The sequence below is a fragment of the Hippopotamus amphibius genome, chromosome 7 (assembly GCF_030028045.1).
Source record: "Hippopotamus amphibius kiboko isolate mHipAmp2 chromosome 7, mHipAmp2.hap2, whole genome shotgun sequence".
Lineage (NCBI taxonomy): Eukaryota > Metazoa > Chordata > Mammalia > Artiodactyla > Hippopotamidae > Hippopotamus > Hippopotamus amphibius.
Window position 1 is genome coordinate 80,114,385 of NC_080192.1, and position 23,810 is coordinate 80,138,194.

General features: G+C 42.2%; 1 protein-coding gene across 1 annotated transcript in view; it reads left to right on the forward strand.

Moving 5' to 3' along the window:
• Window positions 1-23,810, forward strand: part of SLC9A2 (solute carrier family 9 member A2) — a 98,050-nt gene that overhangs the window by 39,947 nt on the left and 34,293 nt on the right. The window contains exons 2-3 of the mRNA XM_057741857.1: window positions 1,098-1,561; window positions 9,018-9,268. Coding sequence (XP_057597840.1) covers window positions 1,098-1,561; window positions 9,018-9,268 — 715 coding nt within the window. The remainder of the gene's footprint in view (window positions 1-1,097; window positions 1,562-9,017; window positions 9,269-23,810) is intronic.

The following is a 23,810-nucleotide window of genomic DNA, read 5'->3' on the forward strand; positions in this document are numbered from 1 at the left end:
GTATAAAATGCCTTTAGGATGGCCCTCTGTTGCCTTGCCGATAAGGGCTGGCCTCATGTAAGCCCTGCCAAGTGACCTTCGTGTGTGGAGGTTGCTTCCTGTGTTGCCCACATGCTGGTAGGACCCACCTTTCTCTCCCGTTTTCCTGAAACGGGCTGCTCCCTAACATGGTGTCTGCATGAAAGCCACACTGGGCTCCATCACAAATTAGGAGAAGGTATTTTCTTCCATGTCTTCACTTCCTAGGAGATGCTTCCTGCCTTTACTGTGATTAATGCCAGATGCTGCTTCCTCCACGCTGTCCTCAGCAGGTCCCCTCCTTCTCTGTTCCCTTAGCGCTTGACTGGGTCTTTACCATGCAGTGCCTTATACTAGAGTAAGTCATAGACACATCTGTTCCTTTGCCTTGATTAGGAGCTCTTTGAGACTGGAGATCATGGCATGTACATATCCCTCATTTTTTGGTAGTTATCCGAAGTACCTTTGATGTTGATTTGGTTGTCTCTGCAGGAACAGACATCTGAAAATTAAACGTATTCAGTATTACGAATGAAGGAATCTGAAATCAGAAGTATTAAATAAGTTACAAATTCTTCTCAGTACCACATCCAAAACCTGGCCTGTGATCAGGCCACCTTGGCAAGACCCTGTATCTTTTTGAGCCTCAATTTCCACTTAAATTAAAAAAGGGATGAAAATGACCGCCTTGCATATTCCTTAGGTTTTAGTGAGGATGAAATGAGATGTGACATTTGAAAATGTGTTAGAAATCATGATATTGCTTCAAATATAAAATTTCATTGTCTTATTTAAGAAAACAATTGGAATTTAGATGAAAGCTGTGCTATTTAGATATTGTGTTCCTATAGCATTCTACTTCTGGTTTAAATTGAGGCGTGTACCTGAATGTGCTTCCTGAATAGTTTTAAGGGGATCCTCTGACTTTTGCATCACAATCTCTAAAGCCAATCTATAGTCAGTTTGCTGAGCTAAGAGATTTCAGAATAGGACCTATTGGTTCTGTCTTAGAGAACCAGTTTGCCTTTTCCATAATTCCCTCATAACCCAAATTTTGTCTTTATTTTTTTCTTTAACAGGCTTCCATCTGTATCACAAGTTACCCACCATTGTGCCTGAGAGCTGCCTCCTCATCATGGTTGGACTTCTGCTGGGGGGGATCATTTTTGGAGTGGATGAGAAGTCCCCCCCAGCCATGAAGACAGATGTGTTTTTCCTGTACCTCCTCCCCCCCATCGTGCTGGACGCGGGCTATTTCATGCCCACCCGGCCGTTCTTCGAGAACATTGGCACCATCTTCTGGTACGCTGTGGTCGGGACACTTTGGAATTCCATCGGCATTGGGGTGTCTCTGTTCGGGATCTGCCAGATTGAAGCCTTTGGCCTGAGTGACATCACTTTGCTCCAGAACCTGCTTTTTGGCAGCTTAATCTCGGCTGTGGATCCCGTGGCTGTGCTCGCTGTCTTCGAGAACATCCATGTCAACGAGCAGCTCTACATCCTGGTCTTTGGGGAGTCCCTGCTGAATGATGCCGTGACAGTGGTGAGTAAGGGGTTCACACAGCATCACTCCACCAGGCAGAAGCCAAGGGGAGACCCTGTCTGCAAAGCGGGCAGCTGAGTGGTCCCTAGCCCTGCCCTGGGAAGGGCCCCTCACTTGGTTCCATGCTGTTCTCGCTGTCTGAAAAGTCTCAGTACGTTTATCATTTATTACCTATTTTCGATTCTACAAAGCGCCCCTCGTCTTCACATTGCCTGGATCCTGCCAACTTGTGGCTGGTCCTTAGGCTTTGCTGCTGTCAGAAGAACATCACAGTGACTGTGACCTATGTATCCCTGGGGGTTTCTCCCTGTGGCAGCTTCAACAGTGATGGTCTTTGATCAGAACTGAGGACTCAAGGTCCCAGTGTTCTTTGTGAGAAGTGCTGCTCTCAGTGTGTGACGTGTAGAGTACAGGTGAAGTGATCACGCCCACTGAGTGCCCTCCTCCATCTGTGGAGGCTGTATTTTTTTATGTCCTGATCGGAGGCAAATTTTTCATCACACAACTGACTTCCTGTTCCTACTCAGCCAGCAGATTCCAAGTCTTCACCATTTTCCCGTAAGTGGATATTTATTTAAAAAATGCAAATTATTTTTAATTCTCACTAATTGACACATAATTAGAGTCAGAGGTTATTATGAGCTTAATGTTAGCAGGACTGACCTGTTTCCTGAGCTCAGGAGAGAAGCCTCACCCGCAGGGCTGCCCAGACCTCCTCCACCAGTCAAGGACACTCAGGTGACCTTGGGTTAGTTAACCAGTCAGCAAGCACAGTTGATGCTGTTTTATGTTAGCCAGGATTCTGTAGTAGTCATGGCAATAGGAATGGTAGCCAGTAACTTTTTGTGACTGCATACCTCGTGCTTGGTGTTTTACCACAGCCTATGAAATAGGTATTCTTCCCATTTTGCAGATAAGAAGACTAAGGGAAATATGAAGTAAAGTGTATTTAAGTAACTTAAGTAATTTTTATTATCCCCTCTGTTAGTTCCTATTATTAAAATGGTATTCCTGATTCATTTAAAAGTTAACATAGATTACAAGGAAAAAAAGAATCAATTCGCTTCCCTTTTAGTGTGTATGTATTACTTAAAGAGTACCTAATGAGGGTCCTTCCATCTAATTTGGAGAGGGTTCTTTTTTAAATTTTTAAAATTTTATTTATTTTTAAAATTTATTTACTTATTTAATTTATTTGGCTGCATTGGGTCTTAGTTGCAGCACGTGCGATCTTCGTTGCAGCATGCGGGCTTCTCTCTAGTTGAGGCACTCAGGCTCAGTAGTTGTGGTGTGTGGGCTCAGTAGTTGTGGCACGTGGGCTCAGTAGTTGTGGCACAAGGGCTTAGTTGCCTCGAGACGTGGGATCGTAGTTCCCCCACCAGGGATCGATCCTGCGTCCCCTTCATTGGAAGGCGGATTCTTAACCACTGGACCACCAGGAGGGTTCTTTAAATGATGTCTTTCCCAGTATGTTTAATATCCTGTGTGAAGGTCATGGGCATCTGATCCTCATGCAAAGACAGATTACTGTGATCAGCTTCAGAAACAAGCTCAGAATATCCTAGTGATAAATCAGGTATTTACAATAACACGGCATACAAAAAAAATTAGCATAGAAACCAATATTATTCTCTGTTAGCCTGTATTTAGATGCCTGACCTGAGTAAAATATCACCTGTAAGGATGTTCATTAGCTCCATGTGGATATTATTACATAAAAAAATAATTTACTGATAAGGAAACCCCATTTTTTAGAATAGCTAAGAGCTATTTTGAGACAGTGAAGTTACCTCACTCAAGTAACAACATCCACTTCATTTATTCCACTGTTCATTAACAGTGATTAGTCATTAACTCACCAAAATTAAATTTTAACTGGAAAACTGCCCAACAATGAAGTTTTTATAACTTATTCTCATTTCTGGAGTCATGAAGTTTTCCATTGTGACTAATGTTTGATATATACATTTTTACCTTGGTCGAGGGAGACGGTGGAAATTTCATTGTGGATCTAGTTAGTGTATAGGAAACTTTACAAAGAAATAATACACCCTGCTACATTCCTCCCTAGGGCAGGGTAGCAACATCAGGTCAGGTTCAGAATGTCCTGCTGTGTCTTTACACTGCTGTCCCTTCTCTGCTGAGAGTTCTCATTAGTCTTTTCAGTGGTCCATTCTTTGATTGTGTCAAGAATCAAATCTCAGCAAACCATCTGGCTAAAGTACCCTTTAAAGTATGCAAAGACCCCAGGCCTTCCAGAGGCACATCCTGTGCTTTCTGTCCAGAGGCTCGAAGCCATCAAATGTGGTTTTATGGACAAGACAGAGGGCTGACCCACAGAGGACAATGGGCCAGACTGAGGGGATGCCACTCCACTGCAGGAAGGGGGACAAGGACAGAGAAAGGGCATGGCTGCTCTTTAAATGTGGAGCCCTTGTTCCAGAGGCCAAAGCCTATAAGTCAGAAGGACTGTAATGGTTTCAAATGAAAGAGCCTTCTTTGGTAGGTTATTTACCCTGAGCTGAAATCCATGGACCCTTAAAGCCACCCCCTAAAGATATCAGGGCATGTTGAAGAATAATCCACTAGGTATTTCCTTCACCAAACTGGCTGAATAATGGGCTGAACTGATCAATGTTAGGAAAAATTAGAAAATGGTGTGGGACTTCCCTGGTGGCGCAGTGGTTAAGAATATGCCTGCCAACACAGGGGACTCAAATTCGATCCCTGGTCTGGGAAGATCCCACATGCAGCAGAGCAAATAAGCCCTTGTGCCAAAACTACTGAGCCCATGTGCCGCAGCTACTGAAGCCCAAGTGCTCTAGAGCCCACGCTCTGCAATAAGAGAAGCCACTGCACTGAAAAGCCCGTGCACCGCAATGAAGAGTAGCCCCCCACTCGCCGCAACTAGAGAGAGCCTGCATGCAGCAACAAAGACCCAATGCAGCCAAAAAAAAAGGAAAGAAAGAAAATGGTGTAAAAGATTTTGCTTCCCAGTCAGGTGTCCTCAAATAATAGAGGCAGAGATCTTTTATAGAAGATTCTTTGATTAAAACATATACACCCTCTGCACACTTGGAAGGGATGAGCCACTAACTGTTGCAGCTAGGAGGGTAGAGATGAAACAGAAAGAGGTCAGGTTAAAAGTGTAGGCTAGTGGGTGAGTGGAATTGTAGGTCAGGGCAATTAACTCTGTCCCCAAATCATGGTAAGTTCAATATTGAGCTTAGAAGATATGAAAGGGAGAAAAACTACCATAGAAATGTCTCAAAGCAAGGAGAAATTGATAATACATATATAAATTGAAATCAAACTCTTTGTTCTATGGTCCAGAGCTTTAGTAGATTGAAATTAACTGGAGAAATGACAGTCAAAAAAAAAAATAAATAAAGGTGGGAGTTTTAAATAGGATTTTTGTGCTTTCCCTTATAGGAAATATTTTAAGAAAACCTTTCAAACTCTCCCTTATTGGGCAAAGATTGTTCGGGTTCTCAATTATCTGAGAAGTCCTGCTATTTCCACAGTAGTCCATGATCAAACGAGGTAGGCTCACATGGTAATTTCCAACATCATTTCTGGAACGTGTGAAGGCAACCGCTGAATATTCTGGCATATTTTCCAAGAACACTTAAAGAGTTTCCTCAGTCTACCCTAACTAGGCTTGGTTAAGGAGAGCTGGCTCTGAGGTCAGAAGCTAGGGAATGTATACTAAATGGCTCAGACATTATGTGCTGTGCAGGAGAATTTAACTCAGGAGGCTGGAGGGTAAAGAGTGGCCACTTGGTGCTTAATTTTGCTTTGCAAATAGCAGAACAGATTTAAAATTCCTTATGCAAAAATGATTGTCCTTTGTGCTTCATATCAGGAAAAGTGACCTGCAAACTATTTTTCTGGAATAGAGCTACTCTGAAAAAGAACTCTGTAATGTTTGCATACTTGCATTACGTGGTTTCACTGCATTATTGCATATTTTAAATCAAAGTTCAAAACAGATCATATCTAATTTTAATATATACAAGTATTTTAAAAATAGTAATAATGAATAGAAACATTTGAAAGGACTCAACTGTCACATTAGCCCATTATGTTGATAGAATCGAGCAAACAGTCACCCCTGGCTTTTCAATTTTTTAAAAATACAGTTGTCAAGTTGAGATCAACTTTGCACAGACCAACTAGAGACATAATTGTAGCCACATACATAGTACATATACATATACTATATATAAATTATAACTTTAGAAGCACCTGTCTATATAGATTTTCTTGTGTTAAAATTAAAGGATTTAACTGGAATGAACTAACTGTGGGGTTATGGCCGGTTGTAACTAAAAGAATTTTATCTTGTGCCCATCACTAGGTATCAGGTTCAGTGTACAACAGGTGGGAGGTTATGGAAAGCTTTCTGGTTGTCAAGGTAACGTCTCTACCTAAGATATTTTCTCGCAAGGTGGCTCAGGCATCTGAGGAAGTCAAATGATCACACTGGAGCTTCTGACAGAGTGCTGAAAGTGAAGAGCCTGTGACTCAGCTTTACTCTTTCCAAAACCCGAAGGGATATTAAACACAGCATGTACCTTTGATAGATGCCATGGATGGGGTTGCCAGGAAAGTGGCTTGGGAAGATTATGCCAGTGGCTTATTCCTTTGGAATGGGTACCTGGGCTTCCTTTGGAGGCCTCATCAGAGTCTAGATGGGGTGGGGAGGGGAGATGAGATAGAAAGAGGAGAAGACATGGGTTCTGTGCACAAGGAATTTCTAATTTCTCAGAGGAAATGAGGTTGGCATTCAAAAGGCAGCACCAGCAACACAGGATGGCATGTCCCCAAATGCTGAATGGTTTGGGTAGTCATCTCTGTTGCAGGAGGGTAGAGGGGAGGACGATTTGCAAGGGCTATAGGAGTCCCGGAAGGCCGAGAGGAACAGCCGCTTCAACTGAGCCATAGAAGGCAGATAAAGTTTCCCTTGGTTAAGGAGCTGGGTTTCAGCCAAGAGAAACCAGGGGCAGGGGTGAATGAATACGGTGTGCTTTGTGGAGTGGCAGTGAGACCCTGCCCGAGGCTGCAGGGTGTTGTAAAGCATTAACAAAATGTATTGAGCCTTCTTCCCAAAGTCAGGCAGCCAACAATTTTAAATTTGAGAGTGAGGAATGGAATAGCAGTATTTCAAGGAAGTGAGTCTTTAATGAGGTCCCATTTGCTTATTTTTGTTTTTATTTTCATTACTCTAGGCAGTGGATTGAAAAAAGGTCTTGCTGTGATTTATGTCCAAGAGTGTCCTGTCTATATTTTCCTCTAAGAGTTTTACAGTATCCAGCCTTACATTTAGGTCTTTAATTCATTTTGAGTTTATTTTTGTGTATAGTGTTAGGGAGTGTTCAAATATCATTCTTTTACATCTAGCAGTCCCATTTTCCCAGCATCACTTATTGAAGAGACTGTCTTTTCTCCATTGTATATTCTTGCCTCCTTTTGTTGTAGATTAATTGACCATAGATGTGTGGCTTTATCTCTAGACTTTCTACCCTGTTCCATTGATCTATATTTCTGTTTTTGTGCCAGTACCATACTCTTTGGATTACTGTAGCTTTGTAGTATTGTCTGAAGTCAGGGAGCCTGATTCCTCCAGCTCCATTCTTATTTCTCAAGAGAGTCTTGTAGTAGCTGCAGAGAGCATTAGCCGAGGGAGTGACACACTTTGCTGGTGCAGGCTGGAGGCAGGGCAGTGGAAACTGGGGAGTCTGAGGACAAAACTCAGAGCCCGAGGGGCTGGGGAGGCTGTCTGTGTAGGGATGGCAGCTGGGAAATCTGTCTGTCTCCCCGGGCAGTAGGTGACCATCATCTTTTGGCCTGGACTGTTTAGAGGCAAGGGGTAAATATAGCACATCTCTGATCTGCTCTCAGGAAGTGATCATGGCGTGTTGCTGTGCATGAAATCTGATGTGTGCAGCAGGCTCTGGATGCAAGTAAGAAGCAGTGCTGCTTGAAGCCAGTTCTTTTCTGGCACATGATGATCCTTCAGGATATTTAAGTCCTTGGGCTTGTGAGTTGCCTTTTTCTTCTCTTACTCAAGTCTTTTCTTGGTGGTCCAGTACCAAATTCTCGTGACTGTTACACCAACAATTAGGAGAAGGGAAAAGCCCACTGCTTTCTAAATAATAATCCACTATTTTTTTTCAAAACCAACAGACATTTATTGTCATCTACTAGGCAACACAGAAGAAGTAAATCATAATAAGGAGTGGTCCTTAATTACATGGAGTTTATGATCCACTAGAAAAAAGGAAAAATTCCCGGAAACCTGTAATGTGTAGGCTATAAAGGACCATAGTGAGGTGGAAAAGAGTGAAATGGCTTTTTGCCAGGACACACTCTGGTTAGCAGACTCTCTGACTCATTCTCATGGTTAAAACTGAAGAGCCGACCCAGAGGTGGGAGACCTGGATTCTGATATCGCCTCTGACGTTTTGTGTGCCTGGGGACAGATGGGTTTAATTTTGAGTTTCTCAGAACTCCAAGGAGGGTATAGCATGGCCTGTGTCCTAAAGGTCTTCATCCCAGTGTCCCATCAGCTGGCTCTCCTGGAGATTCTGGCTGCAAATATCACAATGAAAAGAAGCAGGGAACATGCCTGACTGTATTTCACTTGCTGACTTCGTGGAAAATGTGGTCAGGAGTAAGGCATCACTTTCCATGCCATTTGCTCAGTGGTCCTTGGAAACTTGTTTGAAAGCATCCTGCCCTGCAGGTGTGAATGCCTGATGCCTTTGAAGACAATTAAGCTATGTAAAAGACTGTAGATTTTTCAGAAACCAAGCAACAGTGTAGTCTCATTACTTTAGATATATAAAGTTACAGCAGACACACACACGTTGCTGCCTCTTTGCTTTAAGAAAACACCATCCGGTCTTGTGTTTCACCAGAGGTGCATGTGTGGGCAGGGCGAGGAAGGGGTGATCTCAGTGACCTGGGAGGAGGATGTCTCCAGGGAGGGGACGTGTATGGATGGGCAGGTCCCTTCCATGGTGTGACCCCACCACGGGGCCTTGAAAGGTTGCTAAATTCACAGCCGACACTGGCATGCTTTCTCTGTTAGGTACTCCTTCCTGAGCATTGGTAACACAAGTTGGGCGGGTTGAAGGGCAACTGAGCCTTTTAAAATAATCTTTAGGATCCAAAAAATGATGTTTTAGGTGTAAGTCGTGTAATAATTTTGAAGTCTCCACTCTCTCACGTCTAGAAATAATTTTCCTGATGACACGCTTTCATCAGTACTTGTTTAAAGCTATTAAATGCACTGTTAAAATATGAGAGAAAGGGATGCCCAGTGTCTTACACTGCTCGTCCACTTTGATGCACACAAGACCCGCCCTTGTCAGGAGGCAGGAAGGTTTCTGCGGCAGCGAGGGTGACGGGGAAGTTGAGGGTCCTGACGTGCCCTCCGCGTGTCCCGCAGGTCCTGTACAACCTGTTCAAGTCTTTCTGCCAGATGAAGACCATCGAGACCATCGACGTGTTTGCTGGGATCGCCAACTTCTTCCTCGTGGGGATTGGCGGCGTGCTCATCGGCGTCTTCCTGGGCTTCATCGCGGCGTTTACCACCCGCTTCACGCACAACATCCGGGTCATCGAGCCACTCTTCGTCTTCCTGTACAGCTACCTGTCCTACATCACTGCCGAGATGTTCCACCTGTCGGGCATCATGGCGTAAGTTTTTGACTCCTTGTGAAAAGCACTTGGTGGCAGTTCGTGGAATTCGTGTATTCAGAGCTGAGATGTGAAAGTTGAATATGGTATGTAAAAGAGTAGCTGTTCTTGAATTCTTTTCAGAAAAATTAAAAGTGATTTTCAGTATTCGTTGTTTCAAAGAAATGAAAGTATGGATCGGCCAATTGTATACGAAAGTGGGGACTTCCCTGGTGGTCCAGTGGTTAAGACTCCACGCATTCCCTTCAGGGGACACGGGTTCGATCCCTGGTCTGGGAACTATCCCGCATGCAGCCAAAATAAATGTATAGTAAAGTGATCCGGTGCTAAAATGGAAGACTTAAAAGTGACCTCTTGGATCTCATGAAATATGACGATAAAGTGTTGGGGTGGGTGGTCAGGCACCGAGAATTTTCTGCGTTTGATACCCATTCAGTGTTTTGTCCAGGTCAACTAACTCCAACAAGGTTATATCCCCCAAACGTCGTTTGGAATTTGGAAATTGCTCATGTATATTCATTTGAACAATGTTAGTCATAGGGAACCTTCGCTCAGTATGATAAAGATTTGAGATCATAGCTTTACATCATTCAAAGCAAACTTCAGTGAATAAGGCACTCCGTTATGTACTTTGAGTTTAGTTTTTTATTTCTCTTTCTTTTTTTCTTTTCTTTTTTTCTTCCTTTATTTATTTATTACATTTTTTGTGGGTACACCAAGTTCAATCATCTGTTTTTATACACATATCCCCGTATTCCCTCCCTCCCTTGACTCCCCCCCACCCTCCCTGTCCCAGTCCTCTAAGGCATCGTCTGTCCTCGAGTTGAACTCCCTTTATTATACAGCAACTTCCCACTGGCTATCTATTTTACAGTTGGCAGTATATATATGTCTATGCTACTCTCTCACTTCGTCTCAGCTTCCACTTCACCCCCTGCCCCCCCCCAAACCTCGAGTTCTCCAGTCCATTCTCTGCATCTGCATCCTTGTTCTTGTCTTGTCACTGAGTTCATCAGTACCATTTTTAGATTCCGTATATGTGAGTTAGTATACAATATTTGTCTTTCTCTTTCTGACTTACTTCATTCTGTATGACAGACTGTAGGTCTATCCACCTCATTACATATAGCTCCATCTCATCCCTTTTTATAGCTGAGTAATATTCCATTGTATATATATGCCACATCTTCTTTATCCAGTCATCTGTTGATGGGCATTTAGGTTGCTTCCATGTCCTGGCTATTGTAATAGTGCTGCAATAAACATTATGGTACATTTCTTTTCGGATTATGGTTTCTTTGCATATATGCCCAGTAGTGGGATTACCGGATCATATGGTAGTTCTATTTTTTTTTTATAAATTTATTTATTTATTTTATTTATTTATTGGCTGTGTTGGGTCTTCGTTGCTGCACACGGGCTTTCTCTAGTTGCTGCGAGTGGGGGCTACTCTTCACTGTGGTGTGCAGGCTCCTCATTGTAGTGGTATCTCTTGTTGTGGAGCACAGGCTCTAGGCGCGTGAGCTTCAATAGTTGCGGCACATAGGCTCCGTAGTTGTGGCTCACAGGCTCTAGAGCACAGGCTTAGTAGTTGTGGTGCACAGGCTTAGTTGCTCCGTGGCATGTGGAATCTTCCCAGGGCAGGGCTCGAACCCATGTCCCCTGCATTGGCAGGCGGATTCTTACTCACTGCGCCACCTAGGAAGTCCTATTTGTAGTTTTTTAAGGAACCTCCAAATTGCTTTCCATAGTGGCTGTACCAACTTACATGCCCACCAACAGTGCAGGAGAGTTCCCTTTTCTCCACACCCTCTCCAACATTTGTTGTTTCCAGATTTTGTGATGATGGCCATTCTGATTGGTGTGAGGTGAGACCTCATTGTGGCTTTGACTTGCATTTCTCTGATGATTAGTGATGTTGAGCATATTTTCATGTGTTTGTTGGCCATCTGTATGTCTTCTGTGGAGAAATGTCTATTTAGGTCTTCTGCCCATTTGTGGATTGGGTTATTTGCTTTTTTGGTATTAAGCTTCATGAGCTGCTTGTTTATTTTGGAGGTTAATCCTTTGTCTGTTGTTTCGTAGGCAACTATTTTTTCCCATTCTGAGGGTTGCCTTCTAGTCTTGTTTATGGTTTCTTTCGCTGTGCAAAACCTTTTAAGTTTCATGAGGTCCCATTTGTTTATTCTTGATTTTATTTCCATTCTTCTAGGAGGTGGGTCCAAAAGGATCTTGCTTTGATGGATGTCATAGAGTGTTCTGCCTATGTTTTCCTCTAGGAGTTTTATAGTGTCTGGCCTTACATTTAGGTCTTTAATCCATTTTGAGTTTATTTTTGTGTATGGTGTTAGGAAATGTTCTAATTTCATTCTTTTACATGTTGCTGTCCAATTTTCCCAGCACCACTTATTGAAGAGGCTGTCTTTTTTCCATTGTATATTTGTGCCTCCTTTGTCAAAGATAAGGTGCCCATATGTGTTTGGGCTTACCTCTGAGTTCTCTATTCTGTTCCATTGATCTTCCTTTCTGTTTTTGAGTTTAGTTTTTTTAAAGAAAGAGGTATGGTCACAAAGCTTGAAGTGGACAAAGCAAGAAATTATTTATTGAAGACACAATTAGCGTATCATTCACTAACTGGTTCGGAAGGACTTTCTCAAAAAAGTTCTGCAAGTGGCTGAAGAACAATAGTGTTTGGGTCCAGTTTTAGCCTTTGGAGGGTCATTTTTAAGGAGGCTACTTGTTGGGCGTGGATGTTTTTATAGCTTCCAAAAATAAGCCTATTATATTATGGTCACACCTTGTATAGGGCCAGTGAGGAATGCTTACTAATAGAATGCCTTTAAAAGTTTTAATTTGGTGGAATTCCCTGGCAGTCTAGTAGTTAGGGCTCCACATTTCCACTGCTGGGGGCCTGGGTTTGGTCCCTGGTTAGGGAACTAAGATCCTGCAAGCCTCGCGGCCAAAAAGAAAAAAAAAAATTTAATTTTGACAAATATTTATTTATAGTTTAATACATGCTAGGCTCTCCCTCTGGGGCCTCCTACACATATTTAGAGTTTTATGTTGTAAATGTAGGTCTAGTTCTTCCTGAAATTTTCTCTTGCACCTTGATTTAGGTGATGCTTTGATTAAGGACTGTTTTGTTTTCCATTCCGTATCACCGCTTTCATAGCAGAAGCAGATGAGGTGTGGAACCCACAGTAATGAAAGCCATGAATTAGAAGGTTGTGTGGTTTTCTGTATCCCAGGGAACCTAAATAAAGCACCACATTAATCCAGTCTGACCCAGTAATGAAATGTGCAGTGTCTTCCTGGTAGCTATTCATATCATTTGTATGACCTCCAGTTTCCTCACTGTTCTTTGACTGGTGTCATTGAAAGTGTCTGATCAGCTGGTGACAAGGGCACTGCAAAGATTACAGGGCTGGGACTTTGTGTCTAGTTTCCCAGCAGTGTTCTAGCAGTGGTTGGTGTAAGAACTTAGCAATGGTTGGTGTAAGAACCTTGAATATATTTCGACCGTGTGCATATGTAAAAGTTCTAGAATACCCACAGAGTTGTCTAGATATGCTTGTCAATGTGCCTGATGTTCAAGGACAGAAACTGGGATGGGAAGATCCTAAGTGTTGGGGGGCAGGGATAGGTGAAGTGTTGGATGGGGTTGGATTCCTGCTGTGTCTCTGCTTAGAAATATCCAGGGGGCACGGAGTTCAGAGAACTTGTGATGCCTCACGTCCCTGACCTCCTGCAAAGACAGGATCAGGGCTTTACTTGCTCTGGGAATTAGGACATCAGGGACAAATAGGGCCACATACTCCTGGGAAACCGAAAAACATCAACTTTGTCCCCAACTTCAAAGTGAGAATTTATTGTACACTTTAGTGCATAGAAAAGTCCTTTATTACATTGACGTGAATATCGTCGCAGCCCACAGTAAGTGCACTAAAATCATGTTAACCATTACATGAAATGTTCCAAGAGATTTAAACACTTCTGCATTTTACCATGTACCCCCATTATACTATGAGAGCAAACAAAGGGACAGATTTACGTCAATGTGTGTTTGTTCTCAGAAGTCACACCCAGTTTCGCTTCTCTGACCGTGTGTGCGGCCTCTGTGTGGGGTGCATCACAGACGTGCGTGTCCCCCACTTTGGAAAGTGCATGCACTTCCAACACTGTAATTACTGTCCTTACCTGGGGATGTTGGTCCAGGGCACCTGGTGTCTTGGTGTGATTAACACTGCACATGAGAGGTGATTAACAGAAACCTCTTTCATAGAACTCATAATTTTTTCTGCATTTAACTTGTACCGAGTGTAGACATTCCTATCGTACTTCATGCTGATGGCACCTTCTTTGACCTTTTAAAAGCAGATGTTAAGGTTAATGGGAGTGAAGGCACGTGACTGCTGAGCATGCTCAGTAAAGTCCCTTGTTTGTTTAAAAGAAATAGGAGTCACACGGAAAGGGAAGTCAATCGGCAGAGGGGTCAGGCAGCTGGGGAGCTGAGAGAAGGGTTAAAGCGCCTGTCTCTCTGAATTTGTAAAACAGTGTAGAGAGTGAAATCTGGTCCTCTAGAGGCTGGTCCTCCCTTCTCTCCCCCTTCTTCATCCCCGTTGCCTTCTTCCTTCCTCTTCTTAATGCTTTTCCGATGCCCCTGTGCTTCAACTTTGTCTTGGGTGGACTCTCGGGCAGCCTGTCCTAGAATGAGATCATACAATAAGCAGGTAGTTGATACAGAAGTCTGATGAAAAAGAAACATCTTTTTGTAGAGCAGAAGATGGATCTGGGTTCAGAATGCAGTCAGTCTTTTTTTTTTTTTTTTCCTTTTTCTTTTTTTTGTGACTGTTTACAGCAACTTTATTCAGAATCACCAAAACCTGGAAACAACTCAGATGTCTTTCATCTGGTGAATGAATAAATTAATTATGGTACATGTGTACAATGGAATCCCACTCAGCAATAAAAAGTAATGAACTATTAACATATGCAACAACATGGATACATCTCAGATATATATTGCTAAGTGAGAGAACTCAGATTCCAAAGGATAAATACAGTGTGATTCCAGTTGTAAGATATTTTGCGAATGGCAAACCTACAGAGAGAAAACAGATAAGTGATTTCCAGAGAATGGACATGAAGTGAAGGGTTAGACTAGCAGGGGGCAGAATGAAGGAATTGGGGGAGTGACAAAACTGATCTATATCTTGATTGTAGTGATGGTTCCACAACTGTATCATTTGTCTCACTTCACAGAACTCTATATCAAAGACAAGTGAATTTTACTCTGTAAGTTTTTAAAAAAAATTTTATTGGAGTATAGTTGCTTTACAGTGTTGTGTTAGTTGCAGGTGAGAAGGCCCTGGGCGGGATTCTAGCATCTTGATTTCTTCGGAAAGATGTTGGAAGCAGGGTACCTTGGCATCCACAAAGCCTTCTATCGCTGCTGTTTATTTTTTGTCATGAACTTGTGATTTGATAAGAGTTTCACTGACAACAAGTAACTTAAATTAATAGGAGGTGGAGTTCCATCTGTCTTCTCCTCCTCTGTCTTAGAAGCTGTTTGGAGAGCTGACTTCTGGACCTTCTTAGGTTTTCTTTACCCTTTGTGGTCTCTCCTAATACTTCAAGTCTTAATTTAATGTTAAGGAATTATTTGCGCCCATGTCTTCCTGTTCAGGAGAGGTTTAGCTTCAAACACTAAGGAGGTAGATGAAGTTCCTGTTTTCTAATTTTCTAATATCTTTATGCTCATTTCTGTGCTAGGATAACTTGTTGAAGTAGGGAAAGTGCCTCTGTGTGTGTGTGTGTGTGTGTGTGAGAGAGAGAGAGTGTGTGTGTGTGTGTTTGTGTGTATACGCATGTTTCAGAGTGCGTTTCCACAGCTCTGGAGCTAACGTTAAGGGAAAATTTCTAGTCTCCTACAGAAAAACCTTCATATCTCAATAGCATTGGACCCTTCAAGTATCACAGCCCTGGTGTAGGGGATGGAGAGGAAACTCATAGCATTGATTTTAGAAATTCGTGTCTTGGCTCATGTGTTTTGGACTTCATGTTCAGATAATTCCATTGTCCCTCTTACCCAAGGACACTAACAGATGCCTAAGGTGATTCCTAAAATCAGATCCACATGGACATAAACTGAGCTGGGATTTTGTTCCCCCTCATGGACATCAGGCACCTTTCTGGTCCTCACCTTGTACCCCAACATTGCCCTGGGATCCAGCCAATAGGATGCTGAAAACCCACGGTCCTGAAGAGGGAGATGCTTGGTTCCCACAGCATCCCACACAACCTGCTGTGAAATACTGGTTTCTCTTTGCTGTGCTCTAGGAATTTCAAAAAATGGCCAAGTCCTCCTTCTGATAGGACAGCAAGCATCCAGTGTTCTTTAGTTTTCTTTTGGCTTTGGAATTAATGGATTAATTCCTTAGTCTTTCTTCTCTAGAGGGCACTTAAAATATTTTCCATTTGGTGTCTCAATTATTCTCGCAGAATTGTTGCAAAGAAAGTAGGAAACAGTTATTACCAGTTGCATCTTATGAATGAGTAAAGTGAGGCCCTAGTGGGCAAAAACCATGGCTGTAGGGTGAGACCTGGGCCCTGGATCTCCATTTATCAGGCCCGTCCAGGATATGTCCCAATATCCACTCTAACAATAAAGACAAGCACCTTTCAATGACATTTTAAAATGAGACTTTAACGGAAGTTTCCAGGATGCTAGGCTCAGGGATAAAGTCAAGGAGCGGGGCTGATCTTGCTGGACAGAAGTGGTCACTGCTGAAGCTGTGAAGATCGTGTTCCCTTTCCTTCCTGTTTTCCTTTGTATGAATTGGTGATTACTATCTATTGAAAACTCTGAGAACAATAAGAAAACATGCTTTTGTCTGCCTCTGTAGCTTCTATTGGTTGCTCCTGGTTTGCCCATCAATTGTAGCAGTTAGAAGACCATCTCTTCAAGATACAATCATATGAAATTATAGCCCTACATGCCTGAATGACTAGTTCACGTTTACTGATCTTCTCAAAATATGGGGAAAAAAGAGCACATGACATTTCAGGACATTCATAAGACATGATCCAAAACAGTGTGTTTGATGGTTTGTTTATTTTGAATGTAAGACAGGTATCTTCTATTAATTTTCCCTAGCTTTTTCTCATGTTTACTGGATGTTTTTCTTCGTATAAGAATGTGACCTGGAGCTTTAACAAAACAATCTGGATAAGGCAACCTGGATCAATGCTAGTCTGCACACAAATCATCAGTTATCACCTAGTCTCTGGCCTGGCCTCCATGTAAAACAAATTGATCTTAAAGCTTGAAAAAATAGAGAGCGAGAAGGCCACATCATCTTATTTCTAGCTGGAGCTTTAAACTTCAAATTCACCCCTAACCCAACACCTCACATCTTCCCCTGAAACAAACAAAAATTTTTTTAGAAGAAATGGCTATTAAAGACTGTCCGGTGCATAAGAATTGGCTTAATCCTGCAGCCAGCATGCAGAGTACCTATTGGTTTCACTGCAGGCCAGCTGGGGCTCCTGGAGCAGGACAGGTAGAGAATGGGTAGAGGATGCTGTAGACCAGGACCAAGTCCAGGTGCCGAGGCATCCGTGCATGCCTACACATCAACTTACACACTTCTACCTCCCTCCTCTCTAAGCAGTGTTTCTCTAAAGCACTTTAGAACTTGAAACACTTCAACATTTTTTTATTATAGAAACAAACAGAAACTTATCCTAAATATGCACGGTATAATCTTGTTTCTAACAACACAGGCCAAAATGAACAAAGAAGCACTTGCTCTGCAAAATATCAGTGACTACAAAGATTCCTCTTGGAGTTCCCCAGATGCCTCAGGCCCACGGCCACTACCCCAAAGAGTGGTCCCAGGGAAGGCTTTGGTGCACCTGACACGGGCTGCACAGCAAGAATGAGTAAGAACCCAGCTCTGACCTGAAGAGGGAGTTCTTTAGACTTTGATGCTTGGAGTATTAGTGAACGTGCTTTCAGGAAGAGGCTTTGAGTCTAAAAGCTGAAGTCGCTCCAGGTGAGGAGGTCTCTTTTTCCAAGATCAGCACACAGCTTTGGAATGAGCGTGCCTATAGTGGGGGAGGGGGAGGGAGAAGAAGTGTGGGGAGGCTCAGGGCCAAGCTTGGTTGTTCTGTGGGGTTAGTCCCTGCCACGCCAGGCTCTCACCCTCAGAGATGGAGCATCCGGTTTACATCAACCCACTGGATCACGAAGAACAGCAGGGAGGTCGAGTTTGGAGGGAAGGAGAGGGGACTGTAACACAGTCTTCCATCTATGTCACGGTGTCTCCTCTTCTGTTCACTGTCTCTTTGTACCTTACATTGTCTTGGCAAATAAAAGCTTTATTTTTGACAATGCTGTATTTCTTCACCAATAGCTCTGACTGGTCAAAACTGACCTCTTTAAAATCTTGTATGGGGACTTCCCTGGTGGTCCACTGGTTAAGACTCTGGACTTCCATTGCAGGGGGTGTGGGTTTGATCCCTGGTCAGGGAACTAAGATCCTGCATCCCAGATGCTGCTCGGCGAGGCAAAACAAACAAACAAACAAAAAAACAAAACAAAAAAACAAGAGAAAAAATTAGTTCTTTAAAGTGACCAATTCAGTTCTATTTAAGTTAAATCAAATTGTTAAATAACAAACCTATAAATGTGGAAGAACAGTGTGTATTTTAAAACTGCCAAAATAAAATATAAAAAAAAATCTTATATGACCACCTCAAACACTAAAGTGAGTGGGGGGCGGGTAGGCGAGGAAGATAGTAAAATGAGGCAGGAAATTAGTTAAATAATACAAAGACAAATCGTATCTCCCTTCATTTTCTGGACATGTTCAGGAAAAAAGTGAAAAAGGAACAAACAAAACCATGTTATTATTTTTTAATGACTTTTGTCTCTTTTATTTTCTGTTGTATCTTTTGTTTTCTTTTATATAATTTTGCCTCACCTGCAGGGCAAAACTAGAAAAGGCAGGAAGGAATTTGAAATTATAGCCCCCCTTTTTTCCCTAGCTTTATTGAGATGTAATTGACATACATCATTGTGTAAGTTTAAGGTGTAGAAGTGATGATTAGATAATACATGTATGTTGCAAAAGGATCACCACCATAAAGTTAGCTGACACATGTATCACCTCACGTAGCTACCCTTCTTTGTGTGTGTGTGGTGAGAACTTTCAAGTACACAATACAGTATTGTTAACTGCCTATACTATCGAACGTACTATCTCATCCAGGATTTTCCAGTCACTGTACCGTCCCTTAGATCCCAGGACTTATTCGTCTTATAATTGGAAGTTTGTAGCCTGTGACCACTTTTACCCCCTCCAAATCCCTGGCAACCTCCAATCGACTGTTTCTGTGACTTTGCTTTTTTTGGGTTCCAGATATAAGTGAGATCATCTGCCCAGAGCAGTGTAAATGATTCAGGAAATTATTTCCATTGATTTGGGTGGCTTAAACTTTCAATAGATTCAGCTGGCGGACTCCAGTATTTGCTTGGTTTTTTGAAGGCAGAGCAAAACCAGTGGGCTGTCACTTTTTTTTTTCCCCTGAGTGTTGTCGAGTATCATGGTTATCAGCTACGTGAAGCTTTTGAGTGCTTAAAATGTGGCCAGTCTAATGTGAGGTGTGTTCTGAGTTTAAAATATACACCAGATTGTCAAGACTTAGTAGGAAGAGATTATAGAATATCTCATTAGTGTTTTTTATATTGCTTGCATGTTGAAATGACAGTATATTAGCTCTGTTGGATTAAATAAATATATCATGAAAGTTGCCTTCACTAGTTTCTTTTTACATTTTTAACCATAACTATTAGGAAATGGAAGATTACATATATGGCTTGTATCATATCTCTGTTAGCTTTGTTCCATAGCGCTCACTGTTAGTTTTTGCTGTTTGGTTATTTGAAGATTCGTTGAAACATGTTTTCTTCTCTTTGATAAAGTAAAAGAAAAAATGAGGGTGTGAAAAATGGGAAAAAAGAGAATCGACGTGCATCCCCTCCCTCAATGGTAATCGTGCAGTTTATAAAGAGCCTTTCTTTGAGAGCAGGAAGGTCCGAAAGGAAGCGAAGAATCACTGGAAGGAGAGTGGCGGGGTCTTCTGAGGTGGCTTGTGATTATTGAGAAGTCAAATGGAAATCACTGTGAAAAAATGAAAAATGTTACCCCAAACCCACATCTAGGGGTTTTGATATAAGCGCCTTTGAAACCCGGCTCAGCGGTGGGCCTCTCTCTGAGGAAAAGTTATCACTGCTACAGGGATGAGCAGATCCCTTTAAAACGGATGCCTTGGGTTTGGGGATTTCATATTTTTCATGAACTGACATTGCAACCTTATACAGTATTTAGTGTTCAAAATAATACATTTTCTTACCCCATCTTCTTAGAGGTAAAAGAACATTTAGAACACTATTTTAATCTCTTTTTTTGCCCATATTTGCCCTGCAGACCATCTAAGATTGATAATACCTATATATTGCACCCAGTATGGGAAATATAATTTATGCAGCCTGTGAATTCTCAATTACATGAGCCCATATGGTTCAGTTACGCAGTTTATAATTAGGTGTTTTAAGGTATTTAAGAACACAGGAAACAGCATATGGGGTACTTCACAGTAGTCCTTAAAAACATAGTACAAAAATTAAATATACTGTCATAATAAATGCTACCATAAAGTGTTTCCTTTTGTGAAATATATTTTATGGATTTCTATTTAAGAGCAAATGAATAAAATGATATAATTTGGGACCTTTCTCTCCCAAGGTCTGTGGTGGCTTCTGAAGTGTGTCATTTCCAAGCAACCTTATTCTAGGTAGACTTGAAAGAGACTTGATTTTACAATGGAATATTACTCAGCCATGAAAAGGAAAGAAACTGGGTCATTTGTAGAGACATGGATAGACCTAGAGACTGTCATACAGAGTGAAGTAAGTCACAATGAGAAAAACAAATATCATATATTAATGCATATATGTGGAATCTGAAAAAACTGGCATAAACGATCTTATTTACAAAGCAGAAATAGAGACAGACGTAGAGAACAAATGTATGGACACCAAGGGGGAAAGGGTGGGTGGGATGAATTGGGAGATTGGGATTGATGTATATACACTAGTGATACTGTATTTAAAGTAGATAACTGATGAGAACCTACTGTATAGCACAGGGAACTATACTCAATGCTCTGTGGTGACCTAAATGGGAAGGAAATCCAAAAAAGAGGGGATATATGTATACGTATAGCTGATTCACTTTGCTGTACAGTATAAACTAACATAATATTTTAAGGCAATTATATTACAAAAATGTTAACAACAAAAAAAGCCAAACCAAAACAAAACAGAACCTAAGTAAAAGGAAATATCCCATTGTTGAAGATTATCAGGGATAGATTTTTTAAAGCTCCTCAGTCTCTCCCCATCTCCTAACATGTTTTTGGAGTCTTTTCTTGTGTTTATCAGTTGTACTGAAAGAATAATAATTTTAGTTTAAGTAAAATGCAAAGAGAAAAGTTAAGTTTTTGAGGAAGAATTAGTACCATGCATAGTAAATCTAATAAATACTGTATTTAACCAGCTTAATGAAAAAATTTTCAGAAAACTGATAGTGAAACACAGTGTACAGTGACCAACCCACCTCGAACTTCTGAGTATGCCAGTTTTGGACACACGACTAAAATCACATTTCCGTTCCTTTCGTGAGGGCACTAGACCAGGGAATTCAGCTACGGGGCAGGGGGCGAGGTTTGCTCTTCCAAGAACAGGTAGTGCCCCAAGGAAAACCTGTTGCTCCCTGACCTTGGTGGAAGCCCGCTTGGTGAGCTGCCCTGCACAGGGCAGGAAACCAGCCTGGTGTGAGCTCCGAGCCTTCCTCGCTTGGTTTCCTGGCCAGGAGACTCCATGACCGTTTTGATGTTCTAGTGTTTCTCTTCGTGCCCACACGTGCTCTCTCTCTCTCTCTTCACTTTCCCCTTCCCTCAACCGCATATGGTCTGCATCTTCAGTGTTGTCAGGGGACTGGCCAAGGGGCCAAGAGTCTGTGTTCCCACTGCATGCTCACAGCTAACCCCCAGCTATGTGAGATAACTGGAGTCACCCAGAGTCCTTGTAACCAGGAGCCCAGCTCAGACAATAGAGGAAGCCTCTGGGTTAGTAAAGGAAACCCAAATCAAACCAGATTACACCACAAAAGCGGAATGTATTGGCTCATATAAATAAATTCTTGTAGATTTGACCGTGGGGTCAGGGAACCAGGGACTCCCATGCCACCTGGACCATCTTTCTCTTTCAGTTTTGTATTCCTCTATGTGATGACTTCCTTCTCATCAAACAAAGGTCACAGACACATTGGGTTCTATATCTCTACAACCTCGTCCCTATAAAGAGAGATCTATCCCACTAGCCCAGGGTAGAAGAAATTTCAAAAGAAGGACTGTGATTGGCCCAGGGATTTGGAGAACTGTGATTGGACCAGACTGTGTCCCATGAGAAATGAGTCAGATAGCAGAAGAAAGCAGGGAGTGTAAACTCACTTGGAAGGAGACAGCCATCCCCATCTGTGTTGACTACAAGTCATGAAGGAGAGCTCAGTCCTTGATAATAAAGCATAGAAGTGATACAGTGGGAGTGGGCTAGGATGCCCAGATTGAAGCTTCAGGGATGGAGAGAAGGGCATTCTGTGTAGTGGCAGAAGCCTTCCAGGTGAAATGCTCAGCTACATCTAAGAACTGAGTCTAGGGTGATGAGAGAGGCAAGTACCTAGTCTTTTTTTTTTTAACAGAAGTATGGTTGATTTACAACGTCTTGTTAATTTCTGCTGTATAGCAAGGTGACTCAGTTATACATATATATATTCTTTTTCATATTCTTTTCCGTTATGGTTTATCCCAGGCTACTGAATATAGTTCCTTGTGCTATTATATAGTAGGACCTTGTTGTTTATCCATCCTGTATATACTAGTTTGCATCTGCCAACCCCAACCTCCCAATCCTTCCCTCCCCCACCCCAAGCAAATTCATAGCCTGTCTTGTTCTGTAGACAATCAGGAGCCTTTAGAAATTGTAAGCAGGAAGGCGACACACTTTATTTCTGCTTTCTAGTGAATATGTGATTGGAGAGCTTTTAACCCCTTTATACCATCCCACATGACACTGATAATATTTGAATAGTACTCTGGGGTGGAAGCTGGAGGGTGTGGCCTCAGGCTCACCGGACACCCCAGGGCTGAGGAATCTCTGTCGGGCAGGAGGGTGGGGACATGTGGCCGGCAGCAGGGTGAAGGCGCCTGCGCAGTAGTCCAGGCAAGAGGAGGTGGGAACGTACAAGTAATGGAATTTAGAGAAAGGAAGGGAAGGGAAAAGAGGTGGGAAAGTGTAACTCAATCCACACGAGTCCTCAAATCTTGTGTTAGCCCTTATTTTCTCTCTCCAATAAATCTTTAAATAACAGGATTCAAGTGTCAGCTCTTTTTCTCATTCATTCTTCCTCCTCTGAACCGTCTGCCTGTGCTCCCTTGGTTTCCTCAAACTTTGATGTATTTAGGAATCACCTGGAAAGGTTGTTACAGATGCAGAATCCCAGGCCCCCACCAGAGATTCTGAGTCCATAGCTCTGAGATGGGGGCGCGGCATTTGTCTTTTCCAAGGATTTCTCATAATCATGTGGTCCACAAGCTGTACTTTTGAATCCTGAGAACACTCTGCATGTTCATTGGTACAGGGTCGTCCCATGGCTGTTTCTCATACCCGCCTGCGGCCCACCCCCAATGCCCACCAGGCATTCTCCAGCTGGAAAACTTTAATTCCATCGTCAAGATCTTGGTCCAGTCTTGCTCCCTCTCATGCCTTCATCAACAGTCCCCAGCCAGAGTCAGTGGACACCGTGGGTCCCTTGATGCCTTGTGTTTCATCACACTTTTGACCATGGGCTGTGATCTCTTGTGTGTTCTTTCCACAAAACCAAGATTGCTTTAGGAGCCAGGGAATGAGCTACAAACAATAGCTGAATTGAATTGAAAGCATCTAAAGGAGAAAAAAAAAAACAAAAGATGTGGAATCCATGAAATGGGCAAGACTGCATGAATAATCAAGCATCTATAATTGTTTGAATTTATTTCATCTTGATGTTTTAAGAAAGGTTGTTCAATTTTTGTGGTTGAACATTTCTTCAAAAAACAATTTTTTTTTCACTTTCTCATATGTCAAACTTGCTCTCTCTTGGATGTCAGGTTTCCTGGAAGAGGCAATCCATTATACAGTAAATTTGTGCCCTGAAATAATTAATTTACCTCACATGAGTGAGTACTTTATTCTAAGAATGTATAGTGTACCCCGAGTCACCATAGATCAGGCTTTAATCAATACAGAGAAAGCGTTTCAATTGCCCTTCATCTTTGCTCATGCTTGGCACTGAGTAGTGGAGTATGCTTTCATGTTTGGCAAAGACTTTATGGTGAATACGCAGTTGTAATTTGGGCTGTATTTCCTGAAACTGAA